Source organism: Vanellus vanellus (genome assembly GCF_965231255.1).
Source record: "Vanellus vanellus genome assembly, chromosome: 25".
Lineage (NCBI taxonomy): Eukaryota > Metazoa > Chordata > Aves > Charadriiformes > Charadriidae > Vanellus > Vanellus vanellus.
This window is the reverse complement of record NC_138930.1, coordinates 4,897,261-4,920,058: the sequence shown is the minus strand read 5'-3', so window position 1 is coordinate 4,920,058 and position 22,798 is coordinate 4,897,261. Positions and strand designations below refer to the sequence as shown.

The following is a 22,798-nucleotide window of genomic DNA, read 5'->3' as shown; positions in this document are numbered from 1 at the left end:
AGAGTAAGTTATAGAGACAATGCACTTTAACGCAGCATCTAGTTACAAGATTAATTTAGAACAGAAAACCATTCTTCATAAACCGCAGAATTTGAATTGCTGCTCTTCGGTTTTGATTAAAGGAAATTTTAGGAACAAATAAAGATTACATCATTAGCATGCACAATTAATTATAATCAGCTGCAAACCTGCTGACTAGACAGCAAGTTAGTGTCAAAGTGAAGCAGTAGAGCATAATAAATGAAGTGACTATTTGGACAGCATTACTTTTATAGAAGAGATGCATATTGTTTGTTTTGGGTGGTGTTTTTTTTTTGGTTTTGTTTGTTTTTTGTTTTTTAGCTTCAGTGGCAATTTTTGTCTTTTTGTGCACAAAAAGATCATTATCCCCCTCTGCAAAGAACAGCCTAGGAGCTTCTCGATCAGTCATTTCTTAAACAGCTTTGCAAGAAATCAGAGCTCTTGAACTGCAACAACACAGACTGGTTGGCAATTCTTGGGGAGAAACCTCTTCAGAAGAGCGCACAGATAAACCCCACAACTCAGACTGCCAACCAAAGCAACTGACCTCTGGCATCTCTTCTGTTATGATATCGACATGGTGAGCTGGAGCGATATCCTCCTCACTCTCTGTGTGCAGAGAGTTATGGCGATGATGTTTACCCCTCTTCTCCTTCTTCTGTTTTTTCTTTTTCTTGTCTTTCTCCAGTTTCTGTTTGTGTCTTCGCTCTTCTTCCAACTTCACATACTGGTCAGACATAGGCATTCCTGCAGAGGAACCCAAGCTACTTTCAGGCTACAGTCCACATGGACAGTGATCACTGAAATGATGTGTTAGGAGTGAACCTTGCTTCTAGCATTTCAGAATTAGAAGGATCGACACCTCTCTATGCTTCCAGATTATCTCACATACAGCCCCTCTAGCAACAGCTTCACTATCACACTCCATCTCTCCAGAAATAGGACAGACCTCTATCCTGCTCCTGGATTCTTGTCCACGTGAACTGGATTACAAAGAGCATCTAAACATCGATATTTTAAGTAGAATCGGTGCCATTGCTGTATTAATACGACAACTCTCCACACCTTTGGAAAAACCTTTGTCATGTAAGCCTTAAATATTTGCACTTAGAAGCGATCACTTTATCAACAGCTTTTCAGTGTATATCAAACCACTCATTAGATACACATTTATCTGATATTTTTATATTTGAAACAAGATATTAAAATCATATCACTACCATTAGACCCCACTTAATATCTCCTGATCACCTTCATCAGCCCAAGACATTCCAACCATGACTGTTTCCTACACAGAACAGTGGTTAGGTTACATGTTACAGACTCCGCTGCACAATCCCAGAATTACTTCTAATACTGTCCTGAGAGGAACTGCACTTGAACTGCAAAGTACTATTTTCAAACACACATAAGTTAAGGAGATACATTTAAGAGTCTAATAAAAGAACGCTCCTTGCCCTTAAAAACCTAAGGAGGAATTCCTAAGAAGGAATTACTACTTTTGCTTAACCAAATTTCTGCAATTAATTTTACAGGTTAGCTGCACTCACCTGGAACTTTTAAGGGGACAGAAAGGTCGATCTGGACCACAGGTATATGTTCCACACCTGGAGTGTCTTGGTATCGCTGGGAAAATGAAAGTGCGTTATATTCTGAGCACTGCCAGACACAAATCTATATAAATAGACACATTTCAAAACATCAAGTAGTTTAATCCTTTAAGTGAACATTTTAAAGGATAGGAATGGAATAGCTCAGTACTAAATCCTATGTGATAGCAGGGTGTATCTTAAAGCCAGATGATAACTATTATAAAAGACCCTACTTCTAGCTACAGTTTAACCCTGCTACTGCCCTGAAGAAGGCTTGTTGCAACTCTGAAGAATTTTCGGTTTGTGTTTTATGGCTAACAACTTGCCGCTTCAAAAAATAAATTTGGAGATTTGAGTTGAGGAAAACGGGGTAGTCCTTAGGATACACAAGGAATAAAGCAGGATCTTTTAATGTGGTGTTAAGAAGAGACCACAATGATCTTTTGATCCATAAAGAAGACTGCGTGATCAAGAGGAACATGTTCAGGGTTCACTTTCTCTTCATTGCTCTTAATGACGTGCCTGGCAATCGGAACCCTTCCATCACCCAGAGCTGGGACAAACTACCTGCACAGCAATCTGTGACACAGGGGCACAGAGAAGTGTTTCTCTACAGCTTTTGGAGAGTCCTTGCTGCACTTTCCATGACATTGCTCCAAACTAGTCTGTAACGGGAGCTGTGACAATTACCACTTTCTTATTTCTAAACTGGAGTTCCACCAGAGATTCACAGAAAGCTGGCTGCTCTTGTGGTATTAGGTCATTTGTGAGCTTCCCAACACAAATAAGACTTATAAAACTAGTTGCAGGTAGCCACTCCAATTGGTACACTATTAAGTGATCGGAACCGCTGTGGAACTAATCAGAATCATAGAATGATTTAGGTTGGACCTTAAAGATCATCCAGTCCCACCTCCCTGCCCTGGGCAGGGACACCTCCCCCCAGCCCAGGTTGCTCCAAGCCCCGTCCAACCCGGCCTTGAACACCTCCAGGGATGGGGCAGCCACAGCTTCTCGGGGCAACCTGTGCTGGGGGGGTCACTGGAATGCCCCAAGGGGAAGCTGCAGCTCTGACATTCAGCAAGCCTCCACGCAATTATATGAGCGGTCAGCAAGAGATTTTAATTCAGACTCACCTTCTGTGGGGAAGGAGAGCTTTTAATATAAAATGGGTTGTTCGCCTGTTCTTGTTTCCGGGCTTCTCGACGCTAAAAGCAAAAGAGTATTTGTAATTAGAATGTTTGTTTACAAGCAAAGATAGACAAAAGGTACTGAAGCACAAAATGCAATCTCCTTGAATTTTTGGAACAGTACATAACTACTTGCAAAAAGACTACAGCATAGTAGCTTGTGTATGATAAACCAGTTTTGAGTTACAAGGCATACTAGAATATAACAAGTACTGTTACTACTAAAACTAATAATTCTTAGAAAATCCTTTTCTTTACTTTTTAATTCTAGACTGGAGAGAGACACTTCTGAAGACCAGACTTTGATGGTAATTCAAGTTACTATTCTATTCTCATTTTTGCAAAGAGAGGAAGAAGTGAAGATTCTTATCAATAAAAAGTTTTCCCTATGAAAATAAAGAGGTCAGAAGCAGGAAATGGTATATCACCACTGAGAACAGTCACGTTACAGTAATTTATAGAAGCTGCTAAGGTCCATGAACAAAGGTGCTGCCTCTTTCTGCCTATCCAGAGCACACAATAAGAAAAGTACACCAATGGAGGGGGTCTGCAAAAAACCAAATAGTTGCAGAGTTCAGCACAAACGTCCACCCTCAAGACCCCGTACTTCAAAGCGCACTGCACTACACACCGCAGTTTACAGGCCAGATTTTTACAAGAGCTCAAAACTCCTAACAAGAGCCATGATTTTATAATACCTTATTTCCATTTGAACAAGACAGGCAAGCTAGACTTCCAAGAGAACTTTATACTGGATGTATTCCAGAATGCCTAAGAAAACACCTGTATTCAAGTACATATATTTTGTTCACATCAAATCACCAGATGTCCTGAGCTGTGGAAAGCAGAACAGCTCCCTGGCTGCGTGGGGAATCCACAATAGCTACAACTGCAATATCGCTACTGAATTATGTAGAGAAAAGCATTTTAACATTCACTCACTCTGGCCAGTTCCTCTTCATCTATTTCTGGCTGTCTATGTCTGGAATGCCTTTGTTCCTCATCGTGGAAAATTGTTTTGGGCTTTTCATCTTCAGACTCACTGTCTGATGGAGGTTCATTGATCCAGGCATCAAGGTCCAAGCTGGTAAGAATTGCAGTAAGCAAACAGCTTGACTCAGTACCCCTGAGTATTTCAGTATTTCTAATCATAAACTTAAATAGTAAAGCTAAATATAAGTAAGGCTTTGGGAGAGAGAAGGAACCTTACCCCTCTGGAACTGGTACTTTTTTCTGTGCTTTAGGAGCCACAGGGTTCAGCTCACCAGCAAATAGGGCTATTACTTCCTCAGCTACAGGTACTTCTTTTATTTGTAGCTTCTGAATGTATTTTATTAGTTGCAAGATGCAAGAAGCCTAAAAACAAATGCAGAAGTAATTTCAGGATTAATATTAACAACCTGAACAAAAAAAAAAAAAAAAAAAAAATCAGCTGCAATGAACGTCAGTAGAAGATAAATGTTCTACTCCATTAATGGAATTAAGGGAAGCAGCATAACTGCAGGTTTAGAGCAAATGGAAAAAAAAAAAAAAATCCATGTTAACCCTCTCTTCTAGCAGTGTCCTTATGTGCTTGCATAATTTTAAAATTAAATTGTTTTGAGTGAAATGCTTGCAAGCAGTATTCAGAGGTGGTATCAAACTGGAATGAGATCTGGGCTCCGATGTGAATGTCACGCCTTCCCGGTTCTCTAGTTCTAGAGCTTCTCTTTCACCAAGTTACACAAAGTACAGGATAAATGCACCACTCCATCAGTAACAATGGCTTATACAAAACATGCACGTCCACAGCAAATAACATATATGCTCCGAGACAAATAAGAGACTTTGTAGGATAAATTCCAAAGTAATTTTGTTCTCTTACCCTCTCCTGAACTTCTAGATCTGCGCTCTGCACAAACTGCGGCAAGCGGTCAATCATCAGCTGTGTAATTTCCTGAGCTGCTTCCTTTTCCCCAGATTGCTCTTTCTGCTGTAGGATGGAGGCGTAGAGTTTCACCATGTTCTGGACATAAACTGCCTGGATGTGGCCTGGTAGAGTTGTAACTTTAGGCCTCAACATCGCTTCTAAAGTTTGGTTTGCTTCCTCGAGGTGTCTGTGAAGACAGAGTGGACAGATGAAAGCCAGCAACTGAGAAATTTCAACATTTCCTCAGCCTTCATGGAGAAGACTTTTTCCAAAATCTCAGTTGCAGTACAAAGCACTACAGAAAGACAGGGCAGACTACAAATACATAGTCATTTGCTCTCTCTGTTATTTTCCCCTTCCAAATTACAGGAGTAACATGACACAGAAGAGTTTACAGCTTTCTCCTTCTACAGGAGGGGAGAGCCGCCTCTGTTTCCACCTTTACAAGTTCGGTATTCTCTCCGTTAATTAAGCATTGCACTTTTAAGTGCCAACCCCATTGACAGCCTGGATCCAGCAGCCCAACTATCTTCCTGCCATTCTCTACTTCACCACTCACATCAATGAGGTTGTATTTCCAATCATCTACTGAACAAAAATAAAATCTAGTAGGGAATGCTGATGATAAAAGGAGACTACAGTATTGTGGTCTGTCCAGCTCACTAAAATGAGAGCAAGGTAAGCATGTGTATCTGCACACACAACCAAGAGATAAACACACCTATTTAAGCTAGAAGACACTGTTGGCAAAAGAACACTAAAAATTGTGCTACTGTGGGTACAGATAAGGTTAGAGCAAAAAAGATGACTTTTAACCCTCAGAAAGATTAGGTTCTGCAAAAACCTTTCAACAGGGAGGAGAGCAAAAACTAATTCAAACATGGTGATTGGACATTTTCTCTACGACGTAAGTGGGGTTAGACCTTTACTGTTTTTCCAATGTCTTAAGATTTTACTGCTTATACCAACAATTACCTTCCTGCATGAGTGGGCAGGACTACAAAGAAAAAAGAGCAGATATTCAAAATGAAGTATTCATTTTGGCTAGAAACAGCTGAGGAATCTTATGGGGTGAGGGAGCGGGAAAGAAGTAATCATTTTGTCAGCTTTAGGGTGCATACTCTGAACTATCCTCGGCTCAAAAGTACTTTGCAGTGACCTGAATCTTTGCCCGAAAGAGGCTGCTCAAAGCACGCCAGACCTTCTGTTTGCACTTACTCAGAGAACTCCCCACATATCCAAGCAGCAGCATAAAGCACCTCACAGATCCCGTTTCTCTGGGTGTTGCTGGCTATGAGATGAGCATTGTCCAGAAGCATGGCCATTTGAGAAACTGCAAATTTACGAATTGCTTTAACTCTGATAGCTACATCCAACATCTGAGCTGCTATAAGATGTCCATGTCGTGTGCCTTCCAACCGGGTCAGCTCCACCAAGATGCTTATGTACCTATGAAAAGTGAATGGGATGCAATTTTATCAGCAGACAATCATTCATTACCATCGCTGATGATCTCTTTAAGTTGACACATAAAAACACTGACCATTCAAAGTTTGTGATATATTGATAATTGGACTGACTACAGATGTCTATGATTTTAGTCAGCAGCTCATCCCGGTATGTCGTCCCTTCTGCTTTATCCACGTGAATCATCAGTTTCTTCACTATCTCCATCAAGTTCTTCTTTGATACCTGTTAAAGAGTTATTGAAGGGTTGAAAAACAACTAAGCCACTTCCCATATTGCCAACTCCTTCTAATGCCATTAAAGCAGCTGCTAGCTCTTTGATGGACCTCTGTCACATGTTAATGAGAAATCAGAACCACCTCTCTAGGCCCTAGCTTCAGTCAGAATCGAAAGAGGAACCTGTTTCTTTCTTTTCAATGTTGTTATTAAAGCAGAGTCAGCCCAAGTATACAAGACCATGCTGTGGGAGTACAGAGAATCAGAATTATTAGCAGCCATACAGAAATCCAGGAGAAAATGAATCCTCTACTTCTGCCAGATTAGCAAATTAAATAGTTTAAAACATATTTGCCTCTAAACTAAAAAAACTGAAGGGTCATTAACATCCAACAGAATTCTAGCATTTCAAAACATAGCTGTATTAACTTGCTCTGGAAACTTATTTAAATAAAGCAACTAAAAATATTCATTAAATATCCCCAGTTGTTGTGACTCAGCGCTTCCAGCTATGATGGCAGGGAGGCTGGATCCACAGGATCTTTAAGGTCCCTTCCAACCCTAACCATTCTATGATCTCTCAATAGGTACATGTTAAAGACATTACTAAAAAACATACATAATAGTATTTCTACAATCATTCATTATAAAGCACTCAGAGGCAGGGTTGAGCAAAATGGTAGACTCTTTCTCCTTGGTTATCTTTTGACTAAAGACATAACAAACAGAATTTAACCTACAGGAACTGAGAAAGAACTCCAATCCTCTTTGCAACAATATTAAAACCACTGTCCCAATCAAAGGTTACTGAAGTTATCCTCATCTCGTGAGGAGTGCAGGACAAAAAGTGTCCCTTCTTTTCACCTTCTCCTTTAAAACAGGAAGCTATGAGACATATCTACCATGGTCCCTTTGTGCATGGGGGAGGGGGCTGCACAGACTCTTGAGTGAAAGGCACTTTTACTATATAAATCATACCACAGCCCTTTCGGAGATCAAATATTGTCACTACAAGATTGCCCCTGTAGCATAGACACATTTTATAAACTGTCCTGTGCAGCTGCAGAGTGCACGCACAAACCTGGTGGCACACAGGAGACCAAAGAGAATGAGATTCTGCACATGTCAGTAACACAAACTTTACAATGAAGGGCAAATTTGCTGATAAAGCAGCTTGAAGCTGCCTTCTCTTGCTGTTTCGGAGTGCTCCAGCCGGTTTCCCAGTCTTCGCATAACTTACACCAACCTGAGCTGCGTGCTGCACCGTGGGCTGCAACACAATCCCACGGACCTGTCCAAATTTGCCTGTGGGCCATTGCAAACCTACGCTGAAGACGGAAGGAGCAGCTAAGGCTCAGGCATTAGGAAAGCAGCCTTCTGAGTGACTTCCACAGTGCCTGAACTCAGAAACTACTTCCACTCTGAATCGAAGTTTTCAAATCCCTCTTATGCTGTGCCAGACCTTTTACTTGTCCTTAAATGCCATGAAAAGATATGGGAGTTGTTATCACAAGACTACTGGGGAGAGGGGAAAAGAAAGTTGCATGGTTTTTTCAAGCTTCAGCCTCCTAAAAGGTGACAGGGGCTAGAAAGGAAAGGAAATACGTGTAGAAACATACCATGCCATACAGTAGATCTAAAGCTCTGAGTCGGATAGACTCATCTTTGTCATCCAAACATTGGAGAATGAGATCCTTGTGAGACTGAACTGATTTAGGATGCGTTTTCAGGATTTTGGACATGGCTAATAGTCCCAGGTATTTCACTGTGAAAGACAAAATAAAACTTCTTTCCAAATATAGAAACACTGTTTTGTGTTGAGCATGAAATCTTAATACCAAGTGCTTCTACTGAAGCCAACTTTAATACACTTGAACAAAAATCTATGATGAGGAAAAGCATTTTTGAGAAACAGCGCATCACAGATTATGGTCTTTAATTTCATAATCTTGTATACAGGCACATAATTCCATAGATAATCTTCACCACAGTCTTCTTGCACCTCAAGTTTTATCCTTGATTTAAAAATATGTTTTTAATATATAGAAACTATGGGTTTTGAGAACAGGCATCCTAGGATGAACACAGCTTCAAAAGCACTGAAGATTGGTGTATTAAGTAGGAGTCCTGTTCTCAACAGGAAAAAATCAGATGGCAGGAAAAAGGCATACACAAAAAAAGGATTTCCCAGTGTTTTTTGTAGTCACTGAAATAAGTAAGCATTCTTGCATTTTACTGTCATGCTTACACTGCCGAATACACCTCACTACTTTGCAAGCAGCAAGTTTATAAAAAGGGAAAACCCAGAGCACGGAAAGAGAACTGATTTAGATTCACAAGACCACAAACAGCAGTAACAATCTAATTTGTTTTAAAAAAGCTCATTATAAAGAAGTGCTCACTATCAAAAATTATTTCCACATTAAAAATCCCAGCAATTGTTTCCAACGTACCAAGCACCACAAGAGTGAACAAGCTGTTTGGAGAAACAGCTCGTTGCTCTAAGACTGCTGCAATTTCTCCCCAGTGGCTGGTTGCTAAAAGCTTCCATGAAGACAAGCAACATACTTACAGTTCTGGTCAGAATCTTCTATCAATATCCTTAACTTCTGAACACAAAGCTGGAAAAAAGATCACATCATGCTTATTACAAGCCTTACAAGTCTTAATTAGAATAACTTTTCATAAAGTTTATTCAATACACAAGGAAGCATTCTGATCAAGACCAGGTCAGAGGGTCTTCTTGCATTATCACGGAATCACGGAGTTTTCAGAGTTGGAAGGGACCTCTAGAGATCATCTAGTCCAACTCTCCTGCTAAAGCAGGATTGCCTGGAGCACATTACTCAGGAATGCATCCAGGCGGGTCTTGACAATCTCCAGAGAAGGGGACTCCACAACCCCCCTGGGCAGCCTGTGCCAGTGCCCTGGCACCCTAACCATAAAGAAGTTTTTCCGTGTATTTGAATGGAACTTCCTGTGTTCTAACTTGTGCCCATTAACAGATTTCAAAACAAAAGCAACTTCTGTAGGACTGTATTGACAGTAACAGCTGAATAGAAGAGTCAGGAAAACTCTAAATGAGAAGAATCTGCATCTTAAAGCAAAGAAAATAAGAGAATTTATATAGAATGCTTCAGCCTGTAGGATTCCACCTGAGTGACAGTGCCTCAGGGAGCCATTGCTTTAACTTTCAGGAGAGGAACACAATCCATTTTTGCCATGGCATTACACAGCAGAGCAGAACAAATAACCCCCACCAAAGCCCAGTGTCGTACCTGGATGCTAGCGCTGTGATTCGGCATCCCAGAGGACAGAGAGATCAAAACTGAAATGCACAAGCACAAACTTCAGTTAGTATTTCTGCCTTCTGAGTGAATGCAACAATGCAGCCCCTAAAAGTCAGCAGCGAGCTCAGCTCACAAAGATGTCCATGTATTTTGTTGTTTGTTTGCTTGGACTTTTGGGGGAGCTGAGCAGTGTGGGGAGAGAAGGTTGTTACACAAACTGTAGTTTCATATACCTTAAGAGTAATAACAGCAGGTCGTGAAAACAGAAGTGTGAAGGTAGGCACTGCTGGAACAGCCGGGTCAAAGCTGCTTCTCATTACGCTCTGCTCTCATTAAGGTTTACTTTACTGATATCACGTAGCAGTCAAGACTGTAAATATGTCATCAGGTACTGTATAGCTGAATTTTTAAGTGTGCAGTTCCCTAATGTAACGAGATGCAGCAATGGATCCTAGAGTTTAATGCAATTAGATTGGAGCTTTAATCAAGCCAGCAAGAGACTTGAGGCAAAAATCAGGTCTCATTGTTGATTATATTGGACAAAGCTTTGGCAGCACACAACCCCACAGCAGAAAAGGTGGCGTTACCTTGTTAACTACCGCTGTCATATAGCGTGTCCAAACCAACACCAACTCTTACCGAGCAAGCCACACATGACTAGTAAGTACTGTGGCATTTTGCTCTCTATAATCCTGCAGAGCTACACCTCTGAGAAGGCATTAGATGCCATCATTTCGGGTCATGCAAAGAGCTGGCAGGTGCAAGGTGCTGCTCCAATGCAGGCACACAGCTTCACATCTCATTTTCTGAATTTGTTTCACATTACAGTCCCTGAGGTGTCCTGGGTCTGTGAATTTCCCTTTGAACCACAGAATTTTACTACTGTATCTCAGGGAAGTGCTCTCATCTGGTATGGAATTAGCCTCCATGTTATTTTTTTGCTGCTCATCATGTCATCTCACATTTCCCTGAAGGAACAAGCAAATACAAAGTGAGTGACAGATCCCCCTTTCCTCTCTGAACTGACCCAGTGCAGCAAGCTCCTGCATCATTATCCAAACTACCCAAAAGAGAGACTTATGGCCAAACTGTGATGTCAATAACCCTCAGCTTCCACACTATGATCGAAAAGTGCCACATCTGAGCTGGAATACTGTGTTACCCCTTTTTACCTTTGTTTCTCTCTCTATCCCCATTACAGAGTTCACATCCCTCCCCCAGAAATTGAAACTGTAAATCAATGACTCCAATTACTTCCTTAAAGAAATTACACCAAGTTTTTAAGTTGTGAAATTGTAGGATTAAAAAAAAATAAGTTTGCTCCTTCAGCACATAAGAAAACTTTGCCAAAGTTTCCATGAGGCATCAGTCATATTTTAATTCTATTGCTGCTGGTATGCTTCCTAGGTCTAGCAACATATAAACAATCACTCATTGTTTGTATTTTGTTTCAGCCTTTAGCAAATAGGACATGGCTGTAGTAACTTAGCCTCATCTACTGACAACAAAGGATTTCAGCTACAGTGACACAAATCAAAGTTTGCAAGGCAACTTATTTCCATTATAAAATACATTAAGTTAAAAAAAGGTTTACAGATGGTGTTAATTGATGACAAAGTTCATAATGTTCTTTTCTAGGTTACAAATTTAATTTCTCACCTGCTATTACTGTGTTCACACATTCATATAAGAGAGACATGGCTGAGGTGCTGAAACAGAAATCAAGTATTTTAAATAAGGAATAAAACCAGCACATTTTGAAGAGTTGTCAGCAATATCTTGGAGCTAGTTAACACCTTTAGTTACACAAGAAATTGCCAGTATTCTGTTCCATATACTTTCAAACTAGATGAAACGATTCTTATTCAAAAACCCTTGGGGTTGGGAGGAAAGAAGGCTACTGAATGTTTAAAAAAAAAAAGAATCTTCTCTGCGAAGCAGCAAGTAACAGCACTGCAACACAAGAGATGAGGAAGCAAGTGGTTACTCAAAACCTCAGCACCCGTTACAGAGCACTGAAGCAATCTTCTCCAAGGATCAAATCAAATCTGCTGCCCAAGGTCAAAAATTCACGATAAGGCAGGCAAATGGAGAACCTCAAGTCTCTCTCCCCAAAGTGAACAAGTCATGCACAAACAGCAGACTCTCCTGGCACGCAGGTAAATGCATGCGCAGCCCTATAAGCGAATAACGTATTTTCAATGTCCGATTTTCCCCAAAACTTAAATTCAAGACAACTTCTGCCAGTTGAACACACAGTATAATTCTAAGGATTTGAAAGGTACTTGGAAATCCTGATCTACACAAGAGGGAAACACAGCAAACCTCCCTAGTACCAAAGGAGCGGTCTCTGCTCATTACTTTTGCAGTCCTTGCTTCCAAACAGCTCTGGCGGCAGCAGTCAGAAGCGATACCGTGAAGGTCACTCAGCACACTGCATACGTGACTCTAGGACGTTCAGAACCAGATCCAAAATGACTGAATGGAGTCCCAAGCAAACAGGATTAAGTCCTCACAAATAATAAAATGAATGACTAATGTGGGAGTTGAGGAGAGGAGGTAGAGACAGGATTGAAGACATGCTGTCCATCTTCCTGCTTTTTCTGGCAAAGCACTGTTTCTGCTGAATTTGCATCTGCTTGTCACTGCTGCAAAAACCCTCTTTAGGTACCTGGATGCAAAGCTGGTGGCTGGTCTGCTCTGAACCAGCCTTAAAGCTATACTGGGAGGATAGACAGAAGTTGTTTGGCTACAGCTGTTCTCATCGCTACACAGATACTCATTTAAAACCTGTTCATTCCCATCTATCTTCTTGCACTGCCACATGAAAAAAAACCAAACCTTTTAATTTAACAGCTCACACGTAAGATCACACCTCCTTTTCATAGCTGGGAAAATACAAGTATTCCCTCCAAGACATCTATTTTCTGATTTCAGTTCAGAATTAGATCCAAAACGACACTGAAAACCAGCTTTAACAAGGGTCAAGGAAGTTTAGGACAGATATTAATGGAACCTCTTCCAAAACACGTCTGGGCTGACGAAGGCACAAGAAAGAACTTGAGTATGCTCCTTGTCATGCTGCTTTGGTGGGTAAGGCTTTTCCAAAAAAGTCAAGAACCAAATTTGTGTAGGTGAACAGAAGGAGCAAATATACAGCTGAGCCTTTTTTAAGGCAGAGCTTTTATATATTCTCCATAGTAATCTCTGGCTTAAAATGAAGTGAAAGGAAAGCAAATTGCTCCAATTTGCATGTGTGCTTTGGAGAAATTCATGCTGACAGTCAGACACCCAAAGACTTTCCTTAGAAGTATTTTCTCTCACTCTGTTTTTTCAGAAATAGTCATGATGTGATTACCTTTTGATAATTGAAATCAAAATAATCGAGACTCAAGTTCAGAAATGCATCCACAGACCTAGCTACTGACCTGCCTAACAGGTACCTCACCAACCCTGAATGAACAAAGGAACATTTGTCATACATACCTATGGATGAGGTTGGTCAGAGGCTCAATCAATTTCTTTCCCAGCCTAGGTTCTAATGGAGTAAGAGCACCAAACTATTAAAAAAAGAAGTGCAGACAAGAAAGTGACTTAATAGCTGCTTTTAAACAGTGTAAAAACATGATTTAAATTGCAGCTCATTATATTTAAACCAACCTATATTCAAATATTTTTCTCTCTCTGGTTATGTTCAACCAGAATATTCCTGATTTCTTTTTATTCGGATTTAATAGTAACTATACCTCCAAGCCAGAAATCTATTTTCGCACCCAAGGCAATTTTATAGGAACCCCAATCCTGTAAACATAGATCCAGAATACTTGCCAGTTTTATAATTTTAATGAGAACCCAGTTATTGGTTGATGACGTCATCAACTTGAAAAAGAGCGGAGCGAGGGAAAGGTAGTTTTTGGGATTGCGCCGAGCCAGCTCACAAATAACATTTACTGCAGCAGACTGCACACCTGGGAAAAACAAGTGGGAAAAGCAGAAATCTCATCAACGCCTTAATTGCAATTGAAGTTTCTGGTGCAGAACCCCCAGAACAAAAGCAGTGAAAGATTCAGACTTGTGTGTCCAAGAGGACTGGTTCAGCCTCATTACCAACCACGGGGTAGTGAACTAAACACACGAATGCAAAAAGAAACTGAGAAAGGATTTTATTTAATTTTGGCTATTTTCTAATACATCAGCAAGCTGGGTATCTGCTTTGGGTCCAGTATTAGAAAGAACAGGACACTGCCAGTCTTCTTCCCCCTTTACTGTGGAGAGCTTGTTCGTGGGACACAGACCATAATCATCAATAATCCTACCCACCATAAAGTTTCCAAACATTCTTGCTTCTTTAAAATGTATTCTTTAGACACGTTTAGATACAACACAAAAATAATGAATCCTTAAACAATCTGACTGCACAAGTTCATTCCATTCTAATTGCTCAGCCTCTGGATTGATTGTTCTCTTTTAGTTTAGACGGTTTGGGTTTTCTAGTAGAGAAAACAATATAAATGAGAAAACATAAAACATAATAGATGTTTTTTCCTCTATTTGCAGGTGAGGGGTGCGTGTGTTTTGCTTTCTTTAAAAACATTGTCCCTGGAAGATGCATTTTACACACACACACCAAATTAGTCCAGTACATGCAAGTAAATTTCTCCCTCGAAACACATACACAAATCAACTTGAGATCACAGAACTGCCATCGCAAACACAATTCTTGAAACAGGTGTATGGCGTTTTGGTGCACCGAGGGAAGACCAGCACCTTCCGGGAAGACTGATTAGAAGTGTGACTATGATACAGAGCAATTGCAAATTTCCTGTGCTGCAGCTCAATTGCACTGACACAGTACTGAAGGGCCCAAACAGCAGTCTGGACTCAAAGTTTTAATTTAAAAGATAGAAACAAAAAATACTAAGTGATGTGAAATTATTTTAAGTACATCCATTGCAAGCCAATAGCTGCAGCTTTGTAAAAGGGCACAGGAAACAGCAACTGCAAAAACTCAAACCCTGGAATCAACCAAAGTGTTTTCAATGGCCAAGTTAAGTAAGCAACAAACCAGGAATCAATTAAGTAGCTTTGTCCCATTCAGATATAGTTTTGATAGCTTCAGGTTTTAAGTAAGAATTGGACATTTTAAAGAATGTATTTTTTAATATGGCAACATCTGTCAAAACTCTCATATGCTTATCTACTTAATTAACAGGTGAATCAGTACCCAAAAGATAATTACAGCATTTTTCCTGTGTTCTTCTCTCCACAAGCTCTAAAAGTATGTATACCTACATGTTCTGGAGCAGAAATAATTTACTGAAATCTACTCACCAGGATCTGGATCTTCAAGTTTCTCTTTAAGGCGAGGAAATGCAGGACGGAGGGACTCTGGGTATTTCAAAAACACTTTGTACATGATTAACACTGCCTTCTTCCTGATATAAGGCTTTGTATGAGACATCTGTCAATGAAACAACCGCAATTAGTCTCTTCGCAAATCTGTGTTTCCACAGTTCTCCTCAAGGTCCTTATGTCCACACCCCTGTTGCAAAATTTCTCCCAGGGAGACTCAATTACTTTTTGAAAACTCAGTGTCATTTATCACCAAAACTAGCAGAAACAGTCAAGGTAATCCTCTTAAGCTAACTAAGGTCTGTAAAGGCTCCCCCAAAACCCCACAAGAACAAAGCGTCAGTTTTCACATGCAACAGTTTTAAATTTAACAGATTTTTACCAGATTTGAACAACTTAACATTCTGTAATTACAGGAAAAAAGTTATTTCGATCTTATGAACTCACCAGCGTCATGATGTCATTTGCCAAGTCCCTGGCAAGATCTGGAGTAACAAAACAGGACAAGCCAGTCAGTGCAACTCCAGTATCATACTGGTTAGGGCTACTCAGATCCTAAAAAAGGAAAGACAGGCTCAAAAATTTAAGATCACACAGGATGTTGAGAAACAATTTTCTCAGACCAATTTTATTCACTCAACAGATACAAAGCAGAGCTTCTACTCCCTGGAAATATTTATATCACCTGTTAACCAGGATGTCCTCCAACACCTGCTAAAATACAGCTAGCCTGAGGTTTAATAATGGGCACGAGGAGTCATAGTCAAACAATAGATGGACGACCGCAACATCAAAGCAGTGAGGGATATCATACCTTGGTGGTATTTTAGGAATGCCAAATCATTTTTAAAAACGCATGACATGATCCCAAACATGTTTAAAGTACTGAAAAATTGGTATTAAATACTAACCCTGGTAAGTCAAAGCCCAACTGTCACCGACTTCCCTGGGAACAGACACTCTTGTTGAGTGTTTAACAGTGTCCTAGCTTAATCTATTAGAGAAATGAGATTACTTTCCTTCCAAGCTGCTGGCAGCACCATAATTTTCAGTCCATAACGTAACACAATATAGTGTTAACACAATAACATAACACAAGCTAGTGTCGAACACATTTTATTGGTCAAGTTTCTTTGGACTTGTTTGTAGTCAGTATTCTACATGGTCTTTCAGTTTTTTCCTAAGCTTCAGAGTCTTACTATTAATAACCAGAACACATACTCAGATATGAATATAAAACCAGGCCTTACTGAATACAGAGCGCCACAGGATCAAACCTTAACTGCAGTTATTAGGAAACAAAAATACGAAGTGAACTGCACAGAGCATTCCCACGTGAACTACCAGAATTAACCTTCCAGATTCATGTGTACACAGAGGCTGCTTTAGGAGAGCTAAACGCAGTCAGGCCTTCAGGGTTCCTTACCATTTGCATCCCACTTTATAACCTTTTGCAGGTGGTAGGAAATTAGATTCTACTTTAAGAATAATGAAATCTACTTCGTAAGGAGCAACAACACTTTGCAATTCATTCTGGCTTTGAGAACTGATAACCCCTTAAAATACAAAGGTGCTAGATCAATGGAACATGAAAAGGCACAGATAAAGATGCTTTTAAATAAAAGCTCAGGCAGAAAAAGGAAGGAGTAGCCTAGTAAATGACTGAAATTCAGTATAGTAAAGTCTCCATAGTAAAGAAAATGGATGGACATCATTAAAAATATGCACTTGTCAGAGCAGAACAGTTTAAAAGATAAAGGGAAAAGCACTAGGTCTTTAGGAAAGATACTGGATATCATCCCACTGATCTTTTTTTAAGCAAGTAAAAGACAGTTTAGCTACTTAGATGGTAAAAATGTAGACATATCTTGTACTGGATCAGTCAAGTTTTAAAGCAGTGATACTTTAAAAAAAATAAACTTAGCTTTAAAAATATAACTTTAATCTGAAGAAGAGGAAAATAATGCTGCAACTCAATAACTGAAAAGTTTCAAGTGATAATGCTCTGTGAAAATGAATACAGAACACAACTTTACATGCGCTTCACCATTTTTTACACACAATTATACTAAAGAAGTCAAAAGCCTGATCTGTTCTTAGCAGAAGAAAACAGGCCCTCATAAAAGAAATTTTGTGGAGCCAGGTGACTGCTCATTTTACTTCAGAAACGGGGACACTTTTCTTACCCATTACATTCTTATAAAGGCTGCCTAAGAGACTAGTAATATTAACAAAGGTTACTGTCGTCACCGTTCACTGTGACAAATTAACACAGAGAGCTGGTATGACATAGCACGAGGGAAGCCTATGGAGAGCTCCTCAGTATTTAATTAATAATTCAGCTTGTGGAATGAGAGTAGACTGTAAACCAAGCGAACAGAATTCTACTTAAACACCTTCATATTCCTAAAAGAGAAATACTTTGTACAGATTTGAAAATACAAGTAGGGAGACAATGCAAGAAAAAATTAAGAACTGAAGTAAAAAGTTTACCTTTCGGATCTGATTAGTAGTCAACATAATTACATCAGTCCCTTCATGAAAGCACTGAGAGGCAGCTAGGTAACCGATTCTCTGTAAAAAGGCAAGGAGGAAAAAAAAAGTTTAGACAACATTTAGATGAAAAACTGGTACCTTCATAAGCAATATTAAAAAGATGAACAATTAAGCAGGAGGTTTCATAACAGAAGAGGCATGACAGGGCTCTCTAGAAAAGGGGGTTTGTATCAGGAAAGAATAATCTCAGACAAGTAACAACTCTAGTGATAATACATCGATGTTAAGGATAATAAAACTAGCTTCACCTTCTCTACTTTGTTAGAACATACAGGTTCAATGGCTGTGAACATGTAGAAATAAGGTAGGACTGTCACTAAGAGAAGTGGAGACCATTACATTTACTTTGTGTTGACACCTGACTTTCAGGTACTAAAGCCCAATTTGGAAACTATTCCTTACAAGGTAACATTCCACACCCTGTGGTGAAAAAGGTCTGCAACACAGAGCATGAACAAAACCTTTAAAGAAAAATTATAAAGCTATTCCAAAATAAAATACGCCTGCCACTAGGAATCTTAGGTGGTGTTCACATAAAAAACAGCCATCATAGCTTTTGTGAAAAAACACAGTGTCTGGTAGAAAAACCTTATACTCACAGAGCAAATGTTATCCATATACTAGAAACAAATACTACTTCCTTTGTGTATTGCAGAAAGGAAACAAACAGATGACGTACCATGGATTCATAAAATACAGTAACGACACAGCTTGGCTAGTACAGCTGTAGTTACCCGGAGAACTCACTTTGAATGTAAACTTTGATGCGCTCATGACTTCAATAATATTGAAAGCAGCCCAACTGATGTCGTAGCCCAGCATCTGTAACTGTGAGCAGAGAAGCCAAGATAACAAATTTCTGAAATAAGAAACTCAAGAAAATAGGTCAAGATACCTCACAAAATCAAAGATGTAACAAGAGTCCAAAAATAATACCGTAAGACATCTCAAGTTTGAGTAATGTTACATTCTACGCCACTTGCAGTAGGTGAAAGAAGTCTTGAAGTTCCACCAGAAGCAAGTTTTAAATAGTTTCAATTAATTCCAGGTACTACATATGCAGTTATATAAGCATCATTGTGAAGGGTTTTTTTCCTGGATTTTTTTTTTTTTTAAATAAAAACCAGAACAGAACCACAAAAATAATCCTTTAACAGTATTTCCCTCCTCTCCTTCTCAACAAAGGACTGGGCAAAGAGAAACAAACACCAGTTTCAAGTGCTCATGCAACTGCGTGATAAGAAACAATCCAGTTGAAAACAACTTTTTCTTTTTAATGGATTAGTTTTAAATCAGATTAGCTTCCTGACCTACCTTAATAAATAAAATTGTACCAATACTAGTGCCAGCACAATGAACAGAACGGGAATACGCAGCCTCCGACGTCAGACATGCGTGGGAGCATTTTCACCTGCAGCCTGCACTGACAAGAGTCTAAGAAACTGCAGCCTAAGAAAAGCGGGCACTCAGACTGAAGACTAGCTCCTAGTCAGCAAGAAAGAAAACAATGAAGATGTGATTACACCGTATCCCAGCGAGGCACTTACATATGTAAGTTTGCAGACTGCGTTTGCTTTCACAGCGATGTTATCCTGCTTTAGCTCCTGCTTGATCTCATCGATGCACTGGGAGATGTATTTTGCCTGAGGAAAACAAACAAGAAAAATTTATGCTTATTTACCAGTTTTGTAGATCCCCAGCACATTAGGGGGAAAAAAGCAGCAGAACTCATCATTTGTAAGCACCAAATCTCACACACAAACAATTTAGTGAAGCACTTAATTCTGATGAAACTACTCATTAACAAGAAACGTTGCAACTCTATTACAAAACCAAAAGTACACAGAGATGTTTCTTCAGTGGTTTCTTCTCCCCTCTTCTCCCTCACAATTACACTGTTCAATCCAGAACTCCAGTTTCAGAGATCTGGGAAAAAAGGTGTTCGATGGAGACTGTGTACCTAGGGGCCTGGACAAAACCGGAGTTCCACCATTCCTAGAACATATGCCATTCCTATGAACATATTCTTCAGTGGGAAGTCAGAGATCACCCATCCATTCCTGTCCAGAAAAAACTGTGTCAAACTCTATTAATAGCCCACAAATTTAAGGTGACTGATGAAAATACTATGAGTTACTCTGCTTTTAGGCACACTGTATAGGCACGGCACTGAAGATGTGTGCCCACCCCAGTCCGTGCGCCTGAAGGGACCCAGCACAAGTCTCGTACAGGGTACTGGGAACCCTTGCAAGGACACTCCCTCCCTGGTTCCCAACTCAGATTAACGATCTCACCATTTACACATTTTGGTAAGCAACAGTTATTTGTATGAATTTCTCAGTAATTCAGAGAGCCAAATGTCACAATGTTTACATTTCAATATTGGTTCTTCATTCCTTTCCAAACAATCACGTCTGTGCTTGTGGGAGGGATGTGGCAAATGCACGATTTAAAAATATCTGTACAGATTTTACTTTAGAAGCAGGCTTAGCTCAGTCAGAGATTCTTTCAGTTCACAATTAATTATGATTTAAGTACTGAAGGTATCTGCTACAGAAATCATGACAATTTAAATGCAAAGAAATAATCTCTCTTTAGAAAGCCACACATGCACCAGGGCATTTCACATTCCATATAAATAAATCAACTGCCAGAGGAACCGGGTCAGAAACACATTACTTAGTTTCAAAGTAAAATTCTGCCTGAATACCATTACCTTCCACCAAAAAGATATTTTCAACATAGAAGTCTAGTGGCCTGCCTTTAACATTTCTCACAATTACACTAAATTTTGTGTATTATCCCAACCATTCCTTGTCTTTTACAATGTCCTAGAGTGCTTCAGGTCATAAAAGTTTGCTGTCAGAAGCAGGGAATGCTATTTCTAATAAATCACAAGTGACAATAAAAAAAAAAAATGTACAAGGTGCAAAGAGACACTGCAATGATCCAGGTGAGAAAAGGCAGCAACTGAATTTTAATGCAGGGACTCCATACTCCACGCAGCAGCCATGTGACGACAATTCACACTGCTGTCATTTAGAGTCTAGTGATACCAGAATTAGAATCCACCATCAGGACCCAAGGTGAATACGCATAATTCAGATGAGCAGCAGCTTGACTGGTTTAACAGCTGCTGTAGAAGCAGAATAATTATTTGGCTTTTCTCTCAAACCTTGCACCTACAGAGGGATAAAAGCCAGTTCCTCCCTGGCACGGCTAAGCTCAGGTGGAACCACATTTGTTCATTTTGAGACTTTTAGTAAAAGCCTTTGTTGATCTTCACAGAGCTCCTGTCTGACCCACTCCTGCAGCCTACTGAGGTCCCTCAAACAGCCGCCCCGCTCTCCGGCGTAACGTAACTCAGAAGGTCTGACAAAAGAAAGCTGGCAAATCAATTTAATTGAACAAATTTAAGATATTCCTAAATGCCTGTATTTGAGATAGAAATACTATCTTTGCAATGGGAATGTTCATGTTAACTGAATGCACGCTAAACACCAAACAACCCTTTCCTCTACAGAGATACCCATCTGTCCTCCTGAATATGAGCGAGTGGATCATATCTGCCAAAACTGGAGATGGCATCGCCCCCAAACCCTTAATATTGCCGAGTCTGGATGACTTCTCCCAGGAAGCAGAAGATTTGGGATTCTAAACCCATTGCCTGAGAGTGATTCGGGTCCGGACAACTCCCACGGGAACTTTAAACTCTCCAGTCTAAACTAAAAAACTTCTGATAGCAGAAAATACACACTTGATCAGAGATGCTGAAAGAACGACTTGGACAACATGCAACTGATCTACAAATACATTGTACCTCGCCTTGAATATTTTATGCACACATAACAGCACGCTGGAGCAGCGTCACAGAATCCTCCACGTGTGTATCTCATTGCCATGTCTTGGTCAGCACTGGTTCCCAGTGCAGAATACTGACATGCAGGTTCTCAGTCTTTATGTCCACAGCCAGAAAGCATTACTGTCATTTATATGCATACATAAATGCATAGCATATATAGCATCTATCCCAAAACTATTTCGAAATTAGCCTAAGTTTCCTGGAAACCTCTTGGGAGTTGAACGCAAACCCCCAAACGTGTGAACAGGAAGAGAAATAAAAATATGAGTATAGAAAAGTTCAATAATGTACACATTGGCACAGCCGATACGGGCTCCTGAGTCACTAGCCACACTTGATGGCCCCAGCAGCCTGCAGACAAACTCCTGTCTCCCAGTTAGCCTAACTTTGGAAAAGTATACTGCAGAACTCAGAATCAGATCTGAAACTGAAATAAGCGATTTTGAAGAGCAGAAAGAAGTCCTTCCAAAATAGCTGTACTTCAAATCCTAAAAGACTACAAGGAATGAAAGATCCTATATATAGAAAGCTTTAAAGGATCAGCAGGTATTAACTTTTTGTTAATCTCTCTGGAGTAGCACTGTCATGAATGAGCAATATGAAGAAAACTGATCTATTTAGTCACCCACTTAAATCTGAACCCCAACCACCACACCCCAGCCACATGCACTAACACATTTAACATCTATGGAAATACGAAGGAAACAAATACACATATACGGATCTTTAGTGAAGCCCTTCCCCAGTCGCTGGCGAGTGGAATTGCTGACCTCTGCACGGGCCGGACCAGAGGCTGCACCGAAGCATTTTCATGCTGCCCGATACCCTCAGGCCCCACGCTGCAGCCTGCAAGCTGTGCGAGGGAGCCAAAATAGGCAGTGAAAGGGACAACTATTACTTGATCCAACGAAGAAAAAATGGTAGTCGCTCAGCAAGGAAAAATAACACTTATATACTAAACCAGGACAAAATCTAGCTACTTTTCCCAGCATTGATTCACTGATAGCTTTTGCATAAATCCTTCTAATATAGCAATTTCCTAGTGCAGTAATTAAAAATAAGTACTTCCCAGGATACGACTGGCTCTGTTTTTCCTTAAATGCTTTTAAGATCCCATTAAGAAAGGAACGCAAGAGGAAAATACTTCAGAGTTCATTTATGCTTAGAGTATTCATTATAATATCAATATATTTCTTAACTGTTAACTCCTTACTAATTCTGTGACAGTCTTATTTGAAGTCTTCCCAGGATGCTCCTCAATCGCTCACACATTTTTGGCCAGTCAACTGAGGAGCACTTCTAAGTCACAATATTTATATAGACCTTTTGGACATTCCCAGCCA

The 22,798-nt window shown here is 39.9% G+C and overlaps 1 protein-coding gene across 1 annotated transcript in view; it reads right to left on the bottom strand.

The window, feature by feature from the left end:
• Window positions 1-22,798, bottom strand: part of AP3D1 (adaptor related protein complex 3 subunit delta 1) — a 43,983-nt gene that overhangs the window by 10,699 nt on the left and 10,486 nt on the right. The window contains exons 2-20 of the mRNA XM_082495422.1: window positions 19,141-19,236; window positions 18,341-18,421; window positions 17,531-17,611; window positions 15,485-15,592; window positions 15,017-15,146; window positions 13,514-13,653; window positions 13,172-13,245; window positions 11,345-11,394; window positions 9,674-9,723; window positions 8,968-9,016; window positions 8,015-8,160; window positions 6,256-6,404; window positions 5,931-6,161; window positions 4,668-4,899; window positions 4,014-4,159; window positions 3,746-3,887; window positions 2,750-2,821; window positions 1,572-1,647; window positions 569-768 (exon numbers count right to left, since the gene is read on the bottom strand). Coding sequence (XP_082351548.1) covers window positions 569-768; window positions 1,572-1,647; window positions 2,750-2,821; window positions 3,746-3,887; window positions 4,014-4,159; window positions 4,668-4,899; window positions 5,931-6,161; window positions 6,256-6,404; window positions 8,015-8,160; window positions 8,968-9,016; window positions 9,674-9,723; window positions 11,345-11,394; window positions 13,172-13,245; window positions 13,514-13,653; window positions 15,017-15,146; window positions 15,485-15,592; window positions 17,531-17,611; window positions 18,341-18,421; window positions 19,141-19,236 — 2,253 coding nt within the window. The remainder of the gene's footprint in view (window positions 1-568; window positions 769-1,571; window positions 1,648-2,749; window positions 2,822-3,745; window positions 3,888-4,013; window positions 4,160-4,667; window positions 4,900-5,930; window positions 6,162-6,255; window positions 6,405-8,014; window positions 8,161-8,967; window positions 9,017-9,673; window positions 9,724-11,344; window positions 11,395-13,171; window positions 13,246-13,513; window positions 13,654-15,016; window positions 15,147-15,484; window positions 15,593-17,530; window positions 17,612-18,340; window positions 18,422-19,140; window positions 19,237-22,798) is intronic.